Source organism: Felis catus, chromosome C1 (assembly GCF_018350175.1).
Source record: "Felis catus isolate Fca126 chromosome C1, F.catus_Fca126_mat1.0, whole genome shotgun sequence".
Lineage (NCBI taxonomy): Eukaryota > Metazoa > Chordata > Mammalia > Carnivora > Felidae > Felis > Felis catus.
The window spans coordinates 192,422,557-192,447,131 of record NC_058375.1 but is presented as its reverse complement, the minus strand read 5'-3'; the positions used below and the strand labels follow the sequence as shown (position 1 = coordinate 192,447,131).

Here is a 24,575-nt window from a genome sequence, read left to right as displayed (position 1 = left end):
TTTTTAGTCGAAATAGGAATTCTGCTGTAAAACAAATCTTTGAAGCAACTGCGTTAGAGAAAATAGTCAACCTTTAAAGTGATAGACTTGCGAACCTAATTATAAAATAAATGTCATAGGGTACATTAGCGTATGTGCAGGAAGAAGCTGGTGGATATTATGGGTTTTTTTTTAACTTTTTTTAAAAGCTTCTACCAAGTTTCCATATTGAAGGAAATTTTGAAACATAAGATTGAAATGAAGGTTGCCCGTGTCTAGAGACCTGATTTAAAGTTGGAAAATAAACCTAAGTTTCAGCTGACGCTTCACCGTGACAATTTCATATTTCCTACTTCCTGTCTGAAACCCAGTGGTTTCCTCATTTTTCCATACTGCTTCCCTTTTGGCTTCCATAAACCCACAAGTCCATTTTCAGCATTGGTCTATTGCACCTTTCTAGCTAGGGAGGGAGGAAACAAATTTGACTTCAGACAAGTTCTCATGATCTTGTAGTTCCACAATTATTCTAGTCATCCACTCCCAATGATTTCAATGTGCTTTTTTCACATTTCCGTGTTCACATAGACCCCACATTGAATCTTTCTGAATAGCACCTCTGATTTCTGTCCCTTGGTTCCATTTTTACAGCCACCAACTCACTTGAGTCTTATTTAGTTTATATGTGCACAGTATATTTTCTCAACTGTTTGCCTCAGACTTCTCCACTCCAACTGTCTCCTAATTCATCCTCCCAGACTTAACTTTACATAACATGTGTTTATTTATCCTCCCTGTGCAAAAGCATCAGTATTCCCAGCAGCCTATCTGGACACTATTCGAACCTTTTGACATTCAGGATCTATAACCACCTGATTCCACCTTGACTCTCTACCTCAATTTCTCTAAGATCCTCTATCTAGTTAACTGGGTTCTCAGGGAGTTCAAACCTATGAATGCATGCTACTCTTTGCCTCCTCTGTGTTTCTGTGGTTGCTTTTGCATCAGAAAAGACAGTTCGCCTTTATTTGCACCATTATTTTGGAGCTGACTTGCTCAATTTTTTTTTTTTTTAAAGAACAAGTTCTTAGGGGGTAAAAAAAAAAAAAATCTGATAAGAGCTCTATGGGAAAGGCACACCCAGCTTGGGAAGGAGTTAATACACTCACCATTTAAGCTCTTTGGAGCTTTACTTTTTACTATTATTATTTTAAATGAATGACTCCTGAGAAAGAAATAAAACTCCTTTTTCAGGGTAACTAAGAAAAGACTATGCAGTCTTGATTACAGCAGAGTGGAAAACTGTTGTAAGTGGCCATTATTTTCTCATAAAGTTTTATCGTAACGCCAAATACTTCAAAATTTACAAGTCCATAAAGGCTAATCTTTTTTTACTTTGCTTTCAATAAAGACAAAACTGGAAATGCATATGTCTTCCTGAAATAAAAGCCTTATCTGAAACCAGATTCCTCACATTCTAGAATGATAACATCTTCAAAATACAAATATTTCCGTTCATGCAACATTGATAATCCCCAGGCATATTCTGATTATTAAATCCTAGCGCTACTTTTATTAAAGGTCTTTTTAGGAAAGTAAGACTGTATTTTGTTTGGATAGTACTTGCCAAGGAGGGAGTCTTATGTTGGGTTCCCTAGAGGTAGACCTCCAAGCGTGGGTTCACGCACAAATGGTTTACTCAGGAAGTGCTCCCAAGAGAAGCTGGTAAGGGATGGGGGAGAAGGACAGGAAAAGGGAAGCCATGCACAGTTGTAACTTCAGAGAAAGTTCTTCGGAGGGTAACTTCAACCTCATCCCACAAAACCTCTCCAACATGAGTTACACTTGGGAGTTTTCCCCCAACCCACTGCAAGGGGACAGAACTTTACACTCGTGAATTTAATGGTTCCCATCCAGGCAGTGGCTAGGGGTTTCTGGTGGTAGGTACAAATCCCATACACGTCTCACTCTCTGTGACTATAGGAGAAGTACGTGCAGTAGCCAAAAGTAGTCATCAGAAGATGAGTCACACATGTGTGAACGGTTGGAGGCAAAAAATACCTCCGGGGCAGAGATAGATACAGGAGAAAGGGGCTGAAGGGATACGGGTGAAGCATTGGCGGTGGCCACCGGGCAGTGCTTCCGATATCCTGGAGCCAGAAAATTCCCACAAATATGAAATTCTCAGTAATTATTTGATCAACCAACAATTATTAAGAGCAGTGTGACCGCGGTCATGCTACTTTTCTTTGTCTCGATTTCGTCTTCAAATAAATAAACGTACCCAACAGGAATCGTATGAGTATTGCACGAAGTAATATGCAATCAAGTATTTCAATCGCTTCATAGTGAAGCGGAAGTGAGTGATTATTCATTTTAATTTTTTCACTTCTTTACAGTTAGCATTGTGATTGTATATATGTAGGCAGTGGGCTTCTCTTAGTGTCATGATACATTCATGCCAGATTACAATGTATGCATGAGATGCGAATCATACTGGGGTGGTATGAAGGATACATTTTTAGGAACATATCAAAAGATGGCTAAACTGCGCAAGAAAAGGAAGGGAAACAGGAGCTCGGTCATACGTAGCAAAAACAAAAATATAACTCATTTTGCCACTGATGTAGAAAAAAAAAATAGGAGTTAGAGGTTTGCCTACCATCTGAATTTATCATTTTGCATCATTTTAAACTCTAAATTTACCTATAAGTCAAGAAGATTTAGATCCTTTGTAGGAACAGTTATGGAAAAAAAAACACACTAAGAGAGTTTGGTGGAAGGAAAGAAATAGTAACGGGAAATGCAAGATATTCAAACTTTCTTAAAAATTAAAGAAAAGGCACCATGGAGGCACCTTTATTAGCACCGAGAAATTATGTTGAACCACATAAAATCACCAACACTTGGACTTTTTAACCTATGAAGACAGCAATTTCATATGACTCAAGGGAGACATTCATCTATGGACTTCTCTTGCTCCTACGCATCTTGCTGCCTATGCCAAGGATGCAAGGTTCTGACCACTCTTCACCTGGCCCATTTCTCTGAGTTGTGTTTGCAGCAAGCAAGCAACTGTGAGTAATAAGGAAGTGTCTCCTTCTGGGATAAAGAGCAGTCTTGCTGACTGCCTGCTGTAAAAGCAGTGAAGTGCTCAAGCTCAGTGTTTCTTTCCTATGACACCACTCACTGCAAGAGCAGGTGTCATCTGAGCTCTTTTGGAACTTGAGAGCAAGAGGAACCAGTGCAAATATGTTGATGCTCAAGCTGCTTATTGTGCCGTGAGTAATGTTGTCCTGTGTCGCTGACTCAGGAGGCGCATGTCTTTCAACATCCGTGAAACGGTGACAAGCTAAGTTCTTAGCTTTAAATTGGGGTAATATCAAATCCCAGACCCAGCAACATCACAGCACAAACTTAAGACACTCTCAAGTTTGCATTAATTACATCAGTGGTGAAGTTTCCCCAACCTACTGCCATTTAAGACCAGGAAGTTGAAAGCTTCCTTAAGAAAGATCTGTGTGGGGAGTGCCTGGGTGGCTCAGTAGGTTGAGCATCCGACTTCGGCTCAGGTCATGATCTCGAGGTTAGTGAGTTCAAGCCCCGCATCGTGCGTGCTCGTGCTCGATGCTTTCAGTGCTGAAGCTGTCAACTCAGAGCCCTCTTGGGATCCTCTGTCCCCCTCTCTCTGCCCCTCCCCTGCTTGCATGCGTGCCTGCTCTCTCTCTCTCAAATAAATAAACGTTTTCTTTTTTTTGAAGAAAGATCTGTGTGGTTGTTTATCACCTTTAGATCTTTGCTCTTAGGATCTTTTCACAAGAAGTAAAAAAACTTCCAGAAAAAGTAACATACATGTCCTGGCCCTCAGATCTCCTCATGCTCTCAAAGCCACGGGAAGCCCCCCAAGAAAGCTATGATTGTGTCCCAGACTCTTGGGAGAATCCATGTAGGAGGTTTCAGGCAAGCTAATAGCTTGCATTTCCATCTGCTCCCTTCTAATTATATTTGTCCATAGGCTCAGTCTTTAGACATGAATTAAGTTTTGTAGGTCAGAGTTTCTATAGACTTGGAGGCTCAAATTGTTAAAAGACAACCATAGAAAGTAAAACACAGGCTAGATTAAGGCTGATAACCTGTGTCCCGAGACACAGCTCCTTCGCTTTATTCTTGAATATGGCACTGGTGGTCACAGTAGGTTTCTTCCCTCCTGGGTTGGCTACTGAGGAGGCCCTACCGTTTTCTCCTGACAATGCCACAATTGTGGAGTTGGCATTTTCATGTAAATAGCTGCTCTCTGATTCATTAAGCCCTATTGCCCCTGACATTTTTTTTTTTTCTTTCTGACCCTCATTAGCCGCACACTGGCAACACAGGAAGAAAGAAAGAGGGCAAAGAGAGGCAATAAAAGGGTTACGACCAAGAAGTATATTGTGACTGTGACCAACAAGGACATTTGGAAATGGGTGACTGAACACCCAAGGATGCTCTGTCGGCTGGTTACAGCCACAACATTTGTTCAAAGCCTGACAAGTGCTTAGCACCATTTCAAGGTGTCACATAGAGATACATAGGAAATGACAGTCATAGACACTACCTTAAGAGCACTTGCAGTTTAATAGACAAGATAGTACAATTAAATGCCTGTATTCCCATATATGTACGATCCGGTCCTTGCTTACCTCTCTACTTACTCTTTATTTCTCTCATAGTATCTGTCACAAGCTACAATATTCAGTTTATTTATTTGTGTTCTTAATCATTACGGCTCCCCTGAGCGGAGATTTGCCTTGTATGCAACAGGGTGTCCATTCCAATTATTTACGGCTACCATCCCCAATCTCACCCACTGAAATAGAAATTCCCAGAGGACGGGGACCATGTCTATCTTATTAACCACTGTAAGCCCAGAGCTTAGCAAAATGTACCTAGCAGATTCTCAAAAAAATTTTTCAAGTAAACAAACAAATAAAATATTGAATAAATTAAGGCAGCGATAGCTACATAGAGGGATTACGTAACATCTTCTGAGTGCCGCTAGTCATTCGATGATGCAAAATTAAGTGTGAACCTGGGTCAAAAACACAAGCAAATTTCTCAAAATATTTCGATGAGAAAAAAAAAAAAAATCTCCAGGCCCTGAAACTGACCGCAGATGCGTGAGGGAGCGTGGCCAGGATCAGCAGACCTTCCTAGCTAACCGATAGATTCATGAGCCACTGAACTTTGGTCTGATCGTAGCAGGATTATAGCAACAACTAATACTCTTTTAAAGTAATAAAAATTGATCACCAGCAAAACACACATGAAAATGCAAACGTGATTCGTCTTTATTGAAATGGGAAGTATCTTTGGTTAAATTATTTGATTCCTCCTTAACGATAGCCAAGCCCCTTGGCTGCAACCACGCTCTCGTCACTGGGGCTGAGCCGGCGTGGGGAGCCTGCGCTCAGAGAAGAGACAGGAAGGAGAAGAGCAGGCCCAGCATCACGGCGGAAGATGCTGCCTTTCCAGCACTGTCCACGCCCCAGTATTTCTCATAGACGTCATCCAGGACCGAGAGTATAGCTGCCATGCTCTCCTCGCAGGTGGCCTGAATCTGAGCTTCTGGCAGAACAAATCCGTATGTACCATTGTCCCGCAGCTCAAACGTGTATGAGAAGGGGATCCCAATGTCCCGAGCCCAGTCTCTTGAAGACCCGGATGTGGCATCTACAAACAAAAGCATGAAGGCAGAGGTAGAAGTTATACCGGGAAAGGACACGTCTCCATGGCCATTTCAGGGAGGAAAGGCTCGGTGCAGGAAAATGAGTAGACTTTTTCATAGTAAGGATTCACGGGGAGTTGTCTTCTCCCTCTCGTTGAAACGAAGCCCCCGTAGGGCAGGAATGACGTCGTGTCTAACTTCTCTGTTCCCTCTCGCCCCTCTCCCAGAGTACCTCGCATCATGCCCGGGACATAGCAGAGGACTAGTTAAGCTTCTCAGCGGAATCAAAAACCAGGAAAACCCAGCATCACATGGCAAGTGAACTGACATATAAAGGAACTGAAGCAAAATGAGCAACAGGGAAAATATTATGCAAATATCATCCAGGTGGTCCTCAGGTGGGTGGGAGATGTGGTGGCTGAGGATGGGAAAAAGCAGTGCATTGTCCTTTTAACGAAATTTTTTATTGTCTTAGATCTTTTCTCCGAGCCCCACCTGCTTTGCTTTCTCAGCCTGATAGGTCCTCTGAGAACTGAATCAACTGACCAAGGGTCACTGGAAAATGTCCTTCCTGTTAACTCCTGTACCTTCTCACTTGCCAGCTCTTTTTAACTGAAGCCAGAGGGAGTTCTGGTATGCGCCAGTGTATGAATTTTTTTTTTTCTTTTAGCTCACACCTTATCCCTAGAGAGCATAATTCTAGATTGGTACAGATTCCCTTTTATCCTCAGTCATTTTGATTTGTACAACTTCCTGTTGACCTGTGGAGCTCTTCCGTCCTTCTGCCCATCCCACTCCCCAAAGTCCACTGGTTTCTTTTGTTCCTTGGATACTATTGAAGAGGAGAAAAAAAAAAAAAAGCTACTTACATAAAATATCTGCACTCGATCCAACTCTATAATTGGTTCCATGCTTTTCTTTCAATGCATTTGCTGCCTTCTGTCCAACTTGGATCTGTAGGTGGGAAATGCAGAGACAGATATCTGGTGTTAAAAATAAATCCAACAATCCAGAGGGTTTCATATTTTGTCCAAATCCTTTTCCAGAGTTCCAGACCATCTTCCTAACTTCCTATTGGACCTCTATACCTAGGTAGCCTGCTGGTACCTCCGACTCAAAACATTCACACCCAATTTCATCATTCCCCCACTAATAAAGCTATTCTGGTTTCCATATTTCTGATGCCCCATGCTCCTGCAAACACATGTAAAATCTTGCCCTCACCTTTGACTCTCCTTCTTTCAAATGGTTACCAAGTTGCGTCTCCAGTGCCATCACCCTATTTCAGTCTCATTACCTCTGAAATGGACTATTGTCATCTTCTAGTAAGTTTCCCTTCCTTTCACCAATCCTTATCCTAACCGATCTCCTCTGGCTTCCAGGTGAACTTCTATAGAGTAGAACTATGATCATGATCTTGCTCAAAAGCCCTATGCTTAGCAGCCCATTGAATTAAGCCCAAGCTTCTCAGTTTCATATTTGAGATTGTAGGCTTATAGAATTTCAGAGCTGGAAGCAACACCCTTCCTCACACCTACCACCATGTTACCTGACTACACGGGAAATCCGTCAGAACCGGATGATTTCTAATGTTTCAACCTTGCTCTCTGCAGACCCTCTTCTGAGATCAGAGCCACCAATACTGAGAGATCAAGTGCATTGGCTATGTTTAGTAGCCTTCTGATAAATCTCCTCACGTACCCTTTCAACAGTCTTCTCTAAGTATTCTCCACCCCTGACTCCCTAATGTTTCCCCTTAGATTCTACACAAACACCACCCAAATCCTCCTACCCACTCCCTGCCTAGACTGGGATCTACCTTGGCTTTCTTTACCTCTTAGGGCAGCCTGACTGCTCTTGCAGATGCATCAGTTCCCCTGACTTCTGACTAGGGATGAGTCTAACTTTAAATCTTGTCTTTTCCTTCCTGGTCCTGGGTTGTCCAGCTGAATCCTAAGGTATGACAGAGTGGCGCTTGGGTAGAGTCGGGATAGGCACAATGAAATTCAAAAGGAAGAGTAAAAAAGGTAGTAAGCACAATGAAATTCAAAAGGAAGAGTAAAAAAGGTAGTAAGTCGTGGTGGGTCACATACAGCAGTTGAGAGCAGCATCCTTAGGGCATTTGGGACTTTCTGCGTGTGGTGAGAATAGAAGAAAAAACATTCAACTGAACATATGTATTTAAGATTTTCGCCTCTTTACTCAATACTGAGAATTCCGTCTTGGGCCATTCACCTTCTCTCTCTCTTCCTGAAAAGAGATTCTACGTCTGGCTTAGTTCCTGGTCTCACGTTGTCCAGAATTGACATGATGGGTAGTAAGGGCTAAAGACGCACAAGAAATAAAGCTGGTTTTCATCATTAACACTGCAAAGGGGTATAAGAGTTGTTTGTAGAAGAAGAGAAAATGATAAGAAGGAGAAGAAAGTCAGAGAGGGGATTTCTGGAGACAGAAATTCTGCTAAGGAACTAAAAATGAAAGGTGAAGGGAAAGGATCAGGGTAGTTGCTGTCCGTAAGTGAAATGAACAGCCAGGGGAAACAATTTCTGTGATTTACCAACTACAGTTCCTTTCGAAGTTCTTTCAAAGTCCGGTAGAGATACAAATTGCTTTTAATTATTTGTCATTCCTACATGTCTCCGCATTTCTTTGAGTGAAACTACATGCTAACTGGTCCGTGTGGGCCTTAACTTGTATTTGGATTATATGGACCAGTTCCAGGCTACATTTTCCTTCCAAATGGCACTTGGATTTTTTTTTCTTCTGCAGTTCACCCCAGATGATGATTTCCCTCTTCTGATTGCCAGCCATTACTTATTTTTTTTTTTTAATTTTTTTTTTCAACGTTTATTTATTTTTGGGACAGAGAGAGACAGAGCATGAACGGGGGAGGGGCAGAGAGAGAGGGAGACACAGAATCGGAAACAGGCTCCAGGCTCCGAGCCGTCAGCCCAGAGCCCGACGCGGGGCTCGAACTCACGGACCGCGAGATCGTGACCTGGCTGAAGTCGGACGCTTAACCGACTGCGCCACCCAGGCGCCCCAGCCATTACTTATTTTATCCTTTCCCTCAAATCCTGGCTGTGAACTTCTGATTTTTTTTTTCAATGATTCCATTAGCAATTCTAATGGGGAAGTCGATAGGAGTAGGAAGAATAACATAGAATAACATATAGGAGAAGTATACAGTGGTGGCCCTAGCTTATAGACTTGGTCCTTCCCAAGAAGATAAAATACAATGCGAAGATTCTGACTTCTATCTTTAGGGTGGACCTCCTGATTATTCTTCCCTGTCCTTTTGACACTATACCCCGAGGCCATACAGAGCCAATTTCTCTGCTGCCTTCTTCTCAGCCTACAGGAACTTCAGTCAAAATAATAAAAATCCCTTTGCCAGCAGCACATAGTTTACATTTCTAAAGACCTCAAGCCTCCTTCATAACTCCTTCACTGGGCCCAGAGAATTTCCTATAGTCGTATATGCCCAGGCAGACACACAAAAAAAAGGTTGATGAAGGCCCTGGCATGTGTGTGGGGGGATGGAGCTTGGGATGGAATCTAGAAGTTGAGAAGGAGAGGGTTCAAATGAAAGAATGTCCGCATTTAAAACATTAGAATTTTTACAGCTATTCTAATTTCCAGAGCCATTTAGAACAGGGCTATATATAGTTATGTTTCCCCTACTTAGTGATTGCCAAGTTGTCTATCATGCAGTGTAATATTTATCATGATCTCTACAAATTTCTGGTTTTGTAAATATATGGAGATTAATTGCTAGTCTCTGGTAGTTGTAAATAGTACCCAAACTGGAAATCTCCTTAAACAGTTGGCTTGATTCCGTGCCTCTGTGCACTCTATCAAAGCTTACCCTTAGGTTCTTAACCCAAAACCACTGCTAGCTAGCTTCAACAAGGTTGACACAAGGTGGCAAAAATTTCACACTGTCTTTTTTAGAGATGATTGTTTATGCTAACTCTTCAGCTCCTGAGACTATAAGAGATACAGAATTGAAGCAACCTTTCTCAGTTCAATGTCCCAGTTTCTGCCTGTCGTCCTAAAGTGTTCCCAGTAATTCCCACCTTGGAGTTACCGTCCAGTAGTGGTGATATCTGTGTGACAGGTCTCTCCTGCCCTCTTGCCTCTTCTAGCCTGTGGCCAGAGGGCTCTAACCAGACAGCCAACAGCACAAGAACGTCTCACCCTTGCATACAAACCTTGCAAAATGGTCACCTAGTATCTGTTTTCCTGAGCCACAAAAGGAACAAAGTTCCCTAAAATTATACCGGGGTTACAGGCTGCTTTTTTATTTTGCTGGGGGAAGGCGTGTCCCATCAAAGATCTATTAACGGCCTGTCTTTGGTGGTTCATTTGTGTTTGCCACAGATCCCTTTGCAGAAAGTAGGCATCTCCAACAAATGCCACAGAAACTGGGATATAAAAAGGGTTCTGGGCATCTCAGCTGAAAGCTCTGTTTCTACAGTTTCCTTTACAGAAGAAATGAGATTTCTAGAGCTCAGGGATAGGAAGAACTAGGACACAGTGGTCTGGGCATCTAAGTTGATAGGAGTTCCTAGAAGTTGCAAGCCATTTGAGAGCAGAAAGGAGTATGAAGTGACTAAATGAATGTAGCCTCTGGAGTCTGAAGACATGAGTTCCAGTCCGGACTCTACCAACCACTGCCTGGGTCCCCAGGCCTCTGTGATCGCAATAACAAGTGTTGATGAGCATGTGGGGCAATCGGAACCCTTGCACACTGTTGGCCGGAATAGAAAATGGTGCAGTCCCTATGGAAAACAGTATGTTCCTCATAAAATTAAAAATGATTCATCGATTCATCTGATGATTCATCGATTCCATGTCTGGTGGTATACCCCCCAAATTGAAAGTGGGATCTCAAAAGAATGTCTTTGTATACCTATGTTCATAGAGGCATCGCCGGCAATAGCCCAAAGGTGGAAGCAATTCAAATATGCACTGATGTATAAAGAAAATGTGATACGTACACATGATGGAATACTAAGCCTTAAAAAGGAAGGGGATTCTGACATATGACACAACATGGATGACCCTTGTGAGCCCGTCACAAAAAGACAGATATCACACGATCCTACTTGTAGGAGGTTATCTAGAGCGGTCAAGCTCCTAGAAAGTGAAGGCAGAATGGTGGTCGACTGGGAGCTGTTTTTAATGGGTAGCGAGTGCCAATTATGCACGACAAAAGAGTTTTCTCGAGATTAGTTGCACAATAATGCGAATACACTTAACACGCCCGAACTGCCCGCTTAAAAATGGCGAATTTTAGGTCATTCCAATTTTGTCATAATTAAAAATCGAAAAAAAAAAAATAATGCTTTACAAAAGATACCAAGCGTTCCAACAATTCTAAATGTCCTCTCCCTTTACTTTGTGTCTTTTGTCCTCGGGTTCCTGAAAGGGCAAAGACACCTGTCCTTTTTCAGCACTTTTGCCCGGTGCTCGGGTAAACCCAGCTTCAGAAGAGCCAGGTGAGACAAAGTGCAGTTTCCCTGCCCGGCTTGGGCCTCGCGGGCGCTCCCCCTTACAGACATTCCTAGGCAAATACTAGAAGCAGAGCTTAGAAGAAAATAAAGCATTGTGTTTAGCAGAGAAGAGAGCAGATATTATTTAGCCATGTTATTTTAGATATGCCATATTCCACTAACAGCTGGCAAGTTCTTTAAAGCACGGTTCAAAAGCTATAATTGCTGAACGGAGCTTCAAGAGAATTTACAGAAATGAAAGCACATTCCTGCAGATTATTAACATAATCGTCTCATTTATATTATAGACGAATACCTAAGATGTCTCCCAACTTGACACTTTGTGAAACAGGTAGTTAATTAAGGTAAGTAAAGCAGCATTTAACCCGAAGCCTTCCCAGCAGGCGTCTGGCAAGGTGTAAAAAGCAGACGAAAGAAAATAAGGAAGAGCCGGGAGAACAAAAGCGGGGCTGGAGCCAAAATCTCGAAAATGGAAACCGAGGAAAGGAAGGCAGGGGTCCCATGGAGGCTTTTGTTAAAGCCTCTGCTGCTGTGGGCTTACCAGCTCCTCGTGGTTACTGGACTTATTTTTAGTGTAGCCATAAGGAGTGAGAATGAGCTGCCCAAAAGAGTGCATGGTCAGGAAGCACACGATGTTGTCCTTCTTGCTCTCTATTAAGCTGGAGACAGCTTTAGTCTCCGGTTCCGATACCGGTCCTGTCCCGCAGAACGTTATATCTTGGCAGTTTCTAGATGCGCCGATGCCTGGAATATACGGGACACCACGGGGAGGTCAACATGATGCCAGTTGAGAACTGAGGACAAGGAGTCACCCTTGCTCAGGGCAACCCGTGGGTGGAATCAGGGTTTTTCCTGGCTTGTCGAAGTTAGTTCCGGACAAATTCGCGAACGAGGATGGTCACTCAAGGCGGAACACAGAAAGGCAGGAGGGCCGGCGTTCAGACTTAGAGACAAACTCCACGCTTCCATGGGCTGCGGAGGGCGATGCAAAATGAAATGGCATTCCTTTTACTTAAATCTGTGCGGGGCCCTGAAACAGACGTTTGGGAACCAGTTCGTGGGTTCCTAGGTCAGGCTCTGCCATAGCCTTATTGGCCTAAGTCTCTTTCACTGACTTTCTGGCTTCCATATCGTGAGGGTTATTTTGCAAGGACGCAGTAGCCTGTTCTCGCTGATAGTATAAGGACCATCAGCCGCACACCTTGTCCGCACTGGGCACTGTGGTTGGCTCCTCCTCTGTGGAAACTGATCAAATCTCCACAACAATCTACCGATTGGATGGTATGACTACGGGCCACATTTTATTATTTTATTTTATTTTATTTTATTTTATTTTAGCTTAGTTTAGCTTAATTTAGCTTAGTTTAGCTTAGTTTAGTTTAATTAATTAATGAATTTATTTTGAGAGAGAGAGAGGAGGGGAGGGGCAGAGAGAGAGAGAAGGAGAGAATCTTGAGCAGGCTCCACGCTGTCAGTGCAGAGCTCGACATGGGGGTTTTGCATCTCAGGAGCCATGAGACCATGACCTGAGCCGAAATCAAGAGTTGGATGCTTAACCAACGGAGCCACCCGGGGCCCCCCCCAGGCCACATGTTAAATAAGAGAAAACTAAAGCAGAGAAAGATGAAGCAATTTTTCCAAGACCATACAGCTGTCAAGTCTGAATTTTAACCCTTACCATCTGGTTTTTAACCAGACTGCTCTGAACTATTTTTTTACCTCTTTATTTGCTTCTGATTCCTTGGGCATGTTGAGATTCAGAAACATGAAAATGCTTTAAGAAAGAAATGTTTGCCTTATTTACTTCTGCCTCCCTGCTATAAAAATAATCTGCACGGATAATTCTCTGACTTTTCTTTATGATAATTCGTATATTTAAAAATAAGGTGTGGGGCACCTGGGTGGCTCAGTTGGCTAAGTGTCCGACTCTTGATTTCAGCTCAGGTCATGATCCCATGGTTCATGAGAAAAACCCAGCATTGGGCTCCATGTTAATAGTGTGTAGCCTATTTGGGATTCTCTCTCTCTCTCTCTCTCTCTCTCTCTCTCTCTCTCTCTCCCTTTCTCTCTCTCTCTCTCTTTCCCTCTCTCAAAATAAATAAACTTAAAAAAAAGAATTGAAGTTTTTTTTTTTTAATTTTTTTTTCAACGTTTTTTTATTTTTGGGACAGAGAGAGACAGAGCATGAACGGGGGAGGCGCAGAGAGAGAGGGAGACACAGAATCGGAAACAGGCTCCAGGCTCCAAGCCATCAGCCCAGAGCCTGACGCGGGGCTCGAACTCACGGACCGCGAGATTGTGACCTGGCTGAAGTCGGACGCTTAACCGACTGCGCCACCCAGGCGCCCCTGAAGTTTTAAAAAAGAAGTAAAAATAAGGTGATAGATTTCAAACATATTCACTTTGATCTAGGTTTTCTTTGCCCTTGTTTACCCCATCCCACTTGATGAGAGTCCTGCATTTGAGTGTTGCTGGTTCTTACTATATAGATGTCATTCCTTAGAACAAAAACACTGGTCAAGAAGTCCAGAGAGTTGTGCAAAATTAGCTGTCTACTTTTGTAAATTATATCTCTAGTAGTTCACCTCGGTCCTAGCTTCTCCTCTCTGCTTTTTGTTCAGCAGGTCATCTACTAAACATGTACTTACTGCACCACGATACATTGAAATTTCGATTGAGATCTGTCCCAAAACATGTGCCATTATTGTGTGATGAACGGGATTTCCTCCAAAGCCGATCCTGTAACAGAGGAACACAGAGATGCTGCTCTTCTAAGGTCTCATAAATCACAGTGTTGGTAATGATTGGGTGGCTCTCAAACATAAAAATATTCTCTAGGATTGTCTGGAAAAACTTGCCTTTAACATAATGAAGCTTGTGCATGTAATTTTTAGTCTCACAGAGGGGCCAGCAACCCCTAATAACAGAAACACCTGTACAATTCAAGCGTACCTACATGTAAACCATCAAATTGGAGGGAGTATGGCCTTTTCCTCATGAGCAGATGAGCAGTGCCTGGTGGACGTGATCTGCTTAATCAGGGATAGCTTCAGAGAGTCATTTTTTATGTCCGAGCGATACAGGATGAAAGGTAAATAGCTTGGCAGATGGAAAAGGGCTGTTCCAGGTGTATCAGTGATGGTCTCTGCACATTTCTGGAAGCAAAAGACTGATGAGCAGAGATGAAGATAAAGACAAGTTTCTCCAGACAAGCTCAGAGGAAAGAATTTGATTCACACCCACGCCGAAAGGCTATTGCAGAGAAAGGGGTCCCAGGAACAGCTTTTGGAGGAGCAAAGGGAGAGAGGGAGGAATGGATACTCTTTAGAAACAGGGCTTCTTGTTTGTGGAGTGATATGCTTTAGTGAGATTTTAAAGAGGAAGCTTTCTACTAACTAAAAACCTTATGAGACATTGGTTCCCTGTGTGAATGATCACAATGAAAAATGGAAGTTGGGTTAGAGTTTATATATCATTTGTGCCCCTCATGCTTCAAAACTAGGTGGATACTAGGCAGCATATGAATCTTACACCAATGTGGCAAGCAATCCCCAAACTTTAAGGAGGTGGAGTTGGAATTGGAGAAACGTTAACTCTGGCTGGAAAACTGGGGATACGTTAAAAACAAACAAACATAAAAATATGTGTTGGATTTCAACTGTAAAAAGACCTCAGCTCTCTCAATCCTAAACCTGATGTAGATTGTTGGCTTAACATTATTGAGTTGATTTTTATTCCAAATGGGGTTTCTTTCTTTCCATGGCCACAAAACATGTTGGTCGCTCCAACGACTAAGGTCAGAAAAACGAACCTGAGTCAAGATCTAGTTCGTGAACTCATTCCAGAACCAGACTCGACATACTCACAGTTGTCCAAGTGTAGATATAACCATCTATGTTCAGAACGGGAAGCACATAAAAGTCCAGGTTTCTAAGCAACTTTTTTATCCTTGAGTCGTCTTTATAGTTTTGTAGAATCTGAAAATTTAAGAGAGAAACATTTGGAATGCTCCTGGGAAGAGATATTTTCTTTCAATTTTCTAACAATTTCAACTTAATTACAAGAGGTGATTGATTGCACATGGAACTTCTACCCTTCTACCCTCCAGCCTGCCTCAGTTGTCCTGTTTGTTATGGTAGTGGTTCTCAAGCTTCATTGTGCATCAGAATCACCTGGAGGGCTTGTTAAAATATACACATCCTGGCTCTCTTCCCTCATTTCCATCCCCTACCCCTAATTCCCTAGGTCTAATGTGGTAAGAATTTGCATTTCTAACAAGTTCCCAGTTATGTTGATGCTGTTGATCTAGGAACCGCACTTTGAGAACTACTCTTTGTAGGTATCTTTCTGTTGGTTTCTCAAGACTTATAGGGTCCAGCTAATAGGTAACAATTCACTGAGCAAGGTATTTTCCACATGCTAAATCTCTCCATCCATACAACAGACCCCCTGAAGAAGCCACTCCATGCTCCTTCTGCTGGTGAAAAAGTAGGGATCCTAGTGTTAGAAAAACTGCCCAAAATTATTTGAAAAAGACGGCACCAGGCTTTACTCATCTCTGACTTCCAAGGTGTATTGTCATATACATTTAGGTATGTTAACCTTCCAGTAAAAATTATTTGGGATCCACTAAAAAGAGATCAGAATACCTAACCCAGTTTTCAGTAAAGTTCCTTATACATTCCATGTTCCTCGGGGTGAAGGAGTAATTCATGCCTACATGTGAAAGAAGCATGCTTTCTAAATAGCTGTTGTGACAGGTATTTTGTTGGGTGGTTAACCGTTATAAGAAAACTAAAGAGGGACGCCTGGGTAGTTCAGTCATTTGAGCGGCCAACTTCAGCTCAGGTCATGATCTCATAGTTTGTGAGTTTGAGACCTGTGTCTGGCTCTGTGATGACAACTCAGAGCCTGGAGCCTGCTTTGGATTCTGTGTCTCCCTCTCTCTCTGCTCCTCCCCCCCTCTCAAAAATAAATAAGCATAAAAATAGAAAAGGAAAGAAAAGGAAGCTAAAGACACTTACTTCTTTCACAAACCATTGGCAAAAAGCTGGGGCAATCCATTCCCTGGCATGAATTCCACAGTCCATCCAAATGATCTTCTTGGGATTATTGGATGGTTGGCTGATCTGGAGGGACATTCATACTCTGTTACCAAACAATTGCTTATAATCATAAGCCACTGTGCAAAGTTATCAGGGTTTGTTTATTCCCCCACAGGTCCCTTTCTTCCTCAACTCTGTGGTTCCAAGCACGAGGCAGGGATGATGGCAGAGACATTTACCAATATGACCCTTTCCATGGCTGTCCTTGCTCTCCTGCTAGGTACCTTGGCTGCTATTCTTAGGACCATATTCTGACTCCCCATGTCCCCCACCCAAAGCCTGGCCTTCCCTTCACCCCTATTTCCTAATTATAAATAAAGGCAGAAACCCCCAAGTTATAAACCAGGAGACCAAGTCTTTATAAACCTTATAAAGGCTTACCACATAGGATTCACTCAGAGTGGTAAAGTACCTACAAGAGGTAAGGTTCAAGTAGTTAAAAATGAATCCGGGTCTTCATTTAAACTTCTTGGAACTGTTGGGGTGCCTGGGTGGCTCAGTCGGTTAAGCACCCGACTTCGGCTCAGGTCATGATCTCATGGTCAGTGAGTTCGAGCCCCATGTCGGACTCTGTGCTGACAGCTTGGAGCCTGCTTCAGATTCTGTGTCTCCCTCTCTCTCTGACCCTCCCCCATTCATGCTCTGTCTCTCTCTGTCTCAAAAATAAATACTTTAAAAAAATTTTTTAACTTCTTGAAACTGTGAATGGATCCAAATACATAACCTCCTACAATATCTACTAAATTCATTAACTTCCCCTATTCCTTAGAGACTCTTCCAATCCCAGTCAACCAAATCTTCTTTCCTTTCTCCCTGTGCCATTCTTGAACATCAGTTCAGCCTTACTCCAGTAAGAAAGATCCCCTCCCCTTTCAGAGGGGTGGGGTGAGTGGGGATTAACCTGGCAAGTGTGTATTCCCTTTGATGGAAAAGAGGTTGTGAACACTCCCAAGTTTGTAACAGTCATATCTGTTTTGAATGTAAATGGCCTAGACTCTAGTCATTGAAAGCCTTTGGAAGAGGTTGATCAAGACTCTCCCTCTTTATCAATGAGAAATTTACAAATTGAGATAAATACAAGACTGGATTCATCAAATTCAAGGAACCTTTTCCTTCTAACCTCACCCATTTTCAAAACTGCCAGCATATTTCCTAATCCACCTTTTATCTTAACTCTCTTTTATAATTACCCCTTTTATGAGTGCGTGTATTTGGTGATTAGTTTCTTTTTATTGCTTCCTTATTCTTTAAAATATGCCCCAGGCAGAGGATATTTACACATCTTTTTTGGCTGACTTAGCTCAGAGTTTGATGGCCTATTGAAAATCAAGTAGGTAGTGAATGAACCAATCATTCACTCGATTCCTGAGTAAATTCTATTTCAGAGCCAATACAACTTATTTTTTTGTAGTTATAGATAACTCTCAAATTTGGGAATGTGCTTTGTAAATTAATATGTCTACAATAAGTGGTAATAGGGCAGTGAACCAAGGAATTAAGGTAATTCTCAGCCTTCTCACTCACCTTCAAATAATACATGGGCCGGGTCTCATAGGTCATTCCCAAGAAATGCTGTGTCACGACTTCTGCGTACTTCTCACTTATCTGGATCATCCACTGATAGATCTGAAACAGTCAGGAAGGACTGCGGATATCAATAAGAAAATCGTTTGCTTGCCTCTAATTAAGATAACTGCTTCTCTCATTAAGAAACTGAACTCTGGACTATTTGTTCTACATTACAACGACTGTGTGCTAAACAAACTACAAGACTCAACAAATAAACTACCACTGACTGCCTCCCATTTTCTTTAAAGATCTACTCTGCCACCCAATCTTAGAACACCTTATTGAACTTTACAAATAAATTATTGAGAATTCATAGTTTCAATAATCCACTGATAACAGGGAATATCAGAACATCCTACTGGGGCAACTGGGTGGGGTGGCTCAGCCAGTTAAGCAACTGACTTCGGCTCAGGTCGTGATCTCACAGTTCATGGGTTTGAGCTCTGTGTTGGGCTCTGTGCTGTCAGCTCAGAACCTGGAGCCTGCTTCAGATTCTGTGTCTCCCTCTCTCTGCCCCTCACCCACTCATACTCTGTCTTTCTCTCTCTCTCAAAGACGAATAAACATTAAAAAAACTTTTAAAGAAACATCATACAATAACACGTCCTTCAAATGGTCACACACCTCTAGGCTTCCATGTGGTACCCAATCATGCCAGAAGTTTCAGTCAGGCTTTTGGGGGATCTTTTTGGATCCCAGCAATATCCTTTGCTAATGCCCATGGATCCAAGATTAGAGAGGAGCTGGATATGCCCTTTACAGAACATGCCAATAGAAGTTCCTCAATCAATCCCAAATCAATCATTTTGATTCATGTGAGGAGACCTGAATGGATGTTGATTTAATTAAAAGTCTTATACCATGCTTGGAAAAGCAGGGTCTTATACCTTCACCTGTATGTCAGTACTATGGGATTCTATAATGGTGAATGGAATAAGGGAATTCGTAAACATAAAATATATTAGGATAGCCATTATCCTATTGAGTGTGGGACAGTCCCACACTCAATATCTGTATAGTTGAAACATCTCTTCCATAAGAGTTATGGTAAATAGCAATAATTACTTTGGGATAATATTCTATTCAAAGAATTTGTATCTCGGTTGAGATACATGGAATATCTGCAGATAAAATTCGTTATTATAACACTAGTAATAGGTCAGTGGGGTTTTTTCAACTCAGTTCTGTTAACTGAAGAGAGCAACAGCTTATCACGTGGGTATTGTGCATGCTTCTTGATGGCATTGAGTCAGATGAAGGTGTCTTAAGCCGTGGGAGGGCTACAAATAACAGCACAGCAGCAGCAATTATGTCTTTATTGTTTTTTTTTTTAATGTTTATTTATTTTTGAGAAAGAGAGAGACAGAGTGTGAGTGGGGGAGGGACAGAGAGAGAGACACAGGATCCGAAGCAGACTCCAGGCTCTGAGCTGTCCTCACACAGCCCGATGTGGGGCTCGAACCCATGAACTCTGAGATCATGACTTGAGCTGAAGTCAGACGCTTAACCGACTGAGCCACCCAGGCGCCCCCCTTCATCGTTTAATCAGATGTAGTGCAGTGTATTCCATTCACTCTCACAGAAAAGCTGCAAGATAGGTACTGATTTCCTGTTTCGCAGACGAGGAAACTGAGGATCAAGGAGGTTAAATGTTTCGGTCAAGGTCACAGAGCAAGTGGCCAAGGCGGGTGTGACCTTTCCTGATACCAGAGCATAATCTTTCCAGGGGCCTTACTGTGCCTTCTTCAAATTTTTAGAATCTTCACTGCTTGAGGGTGATTGTTACAGAAGAATGTGTAAATTTGTTCCTGCATTCTTTGAAAAAAAATTCTGCAAATTATTAATAGACCCCCCCCCCCAAATGCAGAGAGAATTAATGATAAAGCCTATTTGGAAAGCCACTTGGGCATTTATATAAAAATTTAGATGTGCTTATCCTTTAACCCAGAGATTCTATTTCTAGACAATTTATACTTCGAAAAAAGCTTGGCATAACGTCACAAATATGTCTATAGAGTAGCTAATTCTTTCCTGTATCCAGTTTCAAAAACAACAACATCTTAGTAGCAATACAAATATTTCTTTAAAAAAATTTTCCCTGTGTCCTTGCTCACCTCCTCCATGGGGTGATATCTGGTATAGGAATAGGCGTCCAGGCCTCTCCTCTGGCTCACTGTCTCTTCCACAACCTCTCGTCTGTGTTGTGCTAGGGATCTGCAGAAGAAAGCCAGACTGAAAGCAGGGAAGACACTCGGATGTCCTGAACAGTGAAAAGCTGATAAAAAGGTGGTCAGAAGCGATGAGAACAGGGTTTGGAGGAGAAAAAGTCAATGTTAGCGTCTTCTCGCTGTGACTTACTGACTGTGGGGCCTTGGGCAACCATTGAGTCTCTCCAAACTGTAGTTTCTTCATCAGTTGAGTGAGGGGAGGACAGCCACCCCAATCTTGCAAGGAAGCTGAGATAATTCAGTAAGATGTTGTAGACGAACATACTTTTAACTTTATAAAAGAAGTAACAGCTATGATTTATTGAACTGAAACTTATCATGAGACACTCAAGCAATTTTTTTATTTTTTTTAATGTTTATTTTATTTCTGAGAGAGAGAGAGACGGCAGCAGGGGAGGGGCAGAGAGAGAGGGGAGACACAGAATCCGAAGCAGGCTCCAGGTTCTGAGCTGTCAGCTCAGAGCCCGACATGGGGTTCGAACTCACGCACCGTGAGATCATGACCTGAGCCAAAGTCGGGCGCTTAACAGACTGAGTCACCCAGGGAGACACTCAAGCAATTTAAATCTCCTTCACTTCTCTTGACCACTCTGGGATAGGTACTCATAGTATCCCCATTTCAGAGATGAAGAAATTGAGTCACAGGGAATGTGTTGGGATTGACCATAACTGACAGCCTGATTGAAGAGCCTGCAGTATTCTTTAAATTATTTTTCGAATGTTTTTGAAGTATGATTAAGATACAGTGTTACATTAGTTTCTGTTATACAATATGGTGATTCAACAATTCTATACATTTCTCAGTACCTATCATGATAAGTGCACTCGTAATCCCTTTACCTATTTCACCCATATCCCCATTCACCTCCCCTCTGGCAGTCATCAGTTTGTTCTTTGAATTTAATAGTTTGGTTTTTCTGTTCGTCTCTTTTTTTCTTTGTTCGTTTGATTTGTTTCTTAAGTTCTACATATGAGTGAAATCATGTGGTATTTGTCTTTCTCTGTCTGACTTATTTCATTTAGCATTACGCCCTCTAGGTTCATCCAGGTTGTTGCACACAGTAAGATCTCATTCTTTTTTACGGCTGAGGACTATTCAACACATGTATTATAATAGGAGAAGATAGGCTAAAATAGGCAGAGAGGAAAGGGTTAGGATCTGAGTTCACGGGGTGGGGGTGGGGGGACACATATTTTGCAACAATGCTGGGAGTGTCTGACCACAGCAAACCCCCTCAAGGCTTAAGGTTCCTCTTAAGAATGTAAGAGACCCCCCCCCCCCACCTCTGATTTCCCTCAGGAATTTGACAAAAGACCTAGGTTCTGCCAGAAACCACCCCTCATACAATGGAAACTAGCCAATCAGGGACGGAGAACTCAGCACCTAGCCAACAAGGGTAGAACAGGAGAAGGAACAAGGGAGAAGTGAAGGGGAGGGGGAGGGCTGACCAGAACCTTATAAGACAAGGACCCTTGCCTATAGTCCTGGGGCATTCACTTCTGAATGTCCCTTCTCTGTAAAGAGAGCTTTCCTGCTATTCTTCCTTTCTAATCTTATACTCTGATAAACTTTTGCCTGCTGCTCATTTTGTGTCCACCTCTTCATTCTTTGAAGTGGCAAGACAACAAATCCCGGGTATTGTGGTTAAAAAAAAAATCCTCCAACAGTATTGTATATTTACAATACTCCATTATATAGATACATATATGTGTGCATACACACACACACACACACACACACACACACACACACACATATATCCACCACCAGCCCTCCCACACACATATCAGTAACCCACATCACAGTGGAACATTTGTTATATTCAATGAACCAACATCAACAGACACATCTTTATTTTTCAAAGTCCATAGTTTACATTAGGGTTACCCTTGGTGTTATACATTCTGTGGATTTAAACAAATGTATGATGAACTGTATCCACCATTGTAGTATCATAGAGTCTCACTCTCCTAAAAATCCTCTGTGCTCTGTTAATCCCTGTCCCCCATCCCCCAACCACTGGCAAACACTGATATCTTTACTGTCTTCATTGTTTTGCCCTTTCCAGAATGTCACAGAACTGGAATTACACAGGGTGTAGCCTTTCAGACCGACTTCTTTCACTTAGTAACATGCATTTAACTTACCACCATGTCTGTTCATGGCTTGATAGCTCATTTCTTTTTTAGAGTTGTCTCACATTTCATTGTCTGGAATTACCACGGTTCATTTCTCCATTCACCTACCAAAGGACAATCTTAATTGCTTAACTGGCAATCATGAACAAAAATATCACAAACATCTGTGTGCAGGGCTTTGTGTGGACATAACTGCCAATTCATGTGGGTAAATCCCAAGACACATGATTACTGGGTCATATGGTTAAGAGTATGTTTAGTTCTGGAAGAAATTACCAAATTGTCTTCCAAAGTGGCTATACCATCCTGTGTTTCCACCAGCAATGTCTGAGAGTTCCTGTTGCTCTACCTTCTTCACCAACATTCGGTGTTGTCACTGTTCAGGATTTCGCCCATTCTAAGTATGTAGTGGTATCTCACTGTTTCCACTTGCGGTTCCCCAATAACATGATGTCGAGCATCTTTTTTGTACCCTCACTTGCCATCAGTAGATCTTCTTTGGTGAGGTATGTGTTCTGGTCTTTGGCACATGTTTAACTTAGGTTTTTAATTTTCTTATTGTTAAGTTTTAAGAGTTCTTAGTATATTTTTAAATAACAGTCCTTTATCGGACGCATGTTTTGCAAATATTTTCCCCCAGTTTATGGCTTGTCTTCTCATTCTCCTGACGTTGTCTTTTGCAGAGTAGAGTTTTTTAATTTTAATGAAATCCAAGCTATCAATTATTTCTTTCATTAATTGTGCTTTTGGTGTTGTATTTAAAGTCTTGCATTATCTTCTAGAAGTTTTATAGTTTTGCATTCTACATTTAGGTCTGTTAATCCAATTTGAGTTCATTTTTATGAAGGGTATAAGGTCTATGTCTAGATTCACTTTTTGTTGTTTGGCATGTAGATACCCACTTGTTCCAGTACCATTTGTTGAAAAGACTATTTTGCTCTATTGTGTTATCTTTGTTCTTTTGTCAAAGATCAATTAATTATATTTACGTGGGTCTATTTCCGGGCTTTCTATTCTGTTCCAGTGATCTATTTGTCTCTTCTTTTCATCGATACCACATTGTCTTCATTACTGTAACTTTATCATAAGTCTTGAAGTCAGGTAGTTTCAGTCCTGCAACTTTGTTTTTCTTCAATATTGCGTTGGCTATTCTGAGTCATTTGTCCCTCCATATAAACTCTAGAATCAGTTGGCCAATATCCACAAAATGACCTTCCGGGATTCTTATTGAGATTTCATTGAATCTATAGATCAACTTGGGAAGAACTGACATTCTGACAATAGTGAGCCTTCCTATCTATTAATATGGAACATCTCCCCATTTATTTGGTTCTTCTTTGATACCTTCCACTAGAGTTTTATATCAGAGCTTTTCTGATATAGATCTTGTGCATATTTTTTTTAGGCTTATACCTAAGTATCTTATTTTGGGAGGTGATAATATAAATGATAATATGCTTTTATTTTCAAATCTCTCTTATTCATTGCTGTTATATACAAAAAGCAATTGACTTTTGTACATCACCCTTGTGCCTTACAACCTTGCTTAATTGCTTCTTAATTCCAGGATGGGTTTTTTGTCACTTCTTTCAGATTGTCTACATGGGTGATCATGTCATCTGTGCACATAGTTTTCTTTCTTCCTTCCCAGTCTGTATACCTTTTATCTCCATTACCTGTCTGATGGTGTTAGCTAAAACTTCCAGTGCAACGTTCAAAAGTAGTTGTGAGAGTGGACATCCTTGCCTTGTTTCTAATCTAAGCGGAATGTTTCTAGTTTCTCACCGTGAAGTATGATGTTAGCTGTAGATTTTTTTGTTGCTACTCTTTACGATGTAAAGGAAGTTCCCCTCTATTCCTAATTTACTGAGTTTTTATCAGGAATGGGTGCCAGTGTTTGTCAAATGCCTTTTCTGTATCTATTGATTCTGCATCACATGAGTTTTTATTTCTTTGCCTATTGGTGTGATGGATTTGCATTAGTTGATTATCAAACATTAAACCAGCTCTACACACTTGAGATAGATTTCAGTTGGTGGCTGTGATGTATAATTATTTTTATATATTGTTGGATTCAACTTGCCAGTATTTTGTTGTAGATTTTTATATCTATGTTTATGTGAGATATTGATCTGTAGTTTTGTTTTGTGTTTTTTTCATAATGCTGTTTTTCTGATTTTAGTATTCGGGTAATGCTGATCTCATTGAATAAGTCAGAAAGTATTTCTTCTGTTTCCATCTTCTGATACAGACTGTACAGAATTGGTAAAATTTTCTTTCAGTGTTTGGTAGAACTCATCAAAGGCCCCATTGGGGCCTGAGCTTTCTGTTTTGG

General features: G+C 41.6%; 1 protein-coding gene across 1 annotated transcript in view; it reads right to left on the bottom strand.

The window, feature by feature from the left end:
- Positions 1–5,353: 5,353 nt before the first annotated feature.
- CPO (carboxypeptidase O) overlaps positions 5,354–24,575 on the bottom strand; it is a 41,839-nt gene continuing 22,617 nt past the window's right edge. Inside the window, exons 5-12 of the mRNA XM_045033693.1 lie at positions 19,988–20,087; positions 17,829–17,930; positions 16,224–16,328; positions 15,066–15,176; positions 13,848–13,938; positions 11,741–11,943; positions 6,550–6,634; positions 5,354–5,685 (exon numbers count right to left, since the gene is read on the bottom strand). Coding sequence (XP_044889628.1) covers positions 5,423–5,685; positions 6,550–6,634; positions 11,741–11,943; positions 13,848–13,938; positions 15,066–15,176; positions 16,224–16,328; positions 17,829–17,930; positions 19,988–20,087 — 1,060 coding nt within the window. The 3' untranslated portion in view covers positions 5,354–5,422. The remainder of the gene's footprint in view (positions 5,686–6,549; positions 6,635–11,740; positions 11,944–13,847; positions 13,939–15,065; positions 15,177–16,223; positions 16,329–17,828; positions 17,931–19,987; positions 20,088–24,575) is intronic.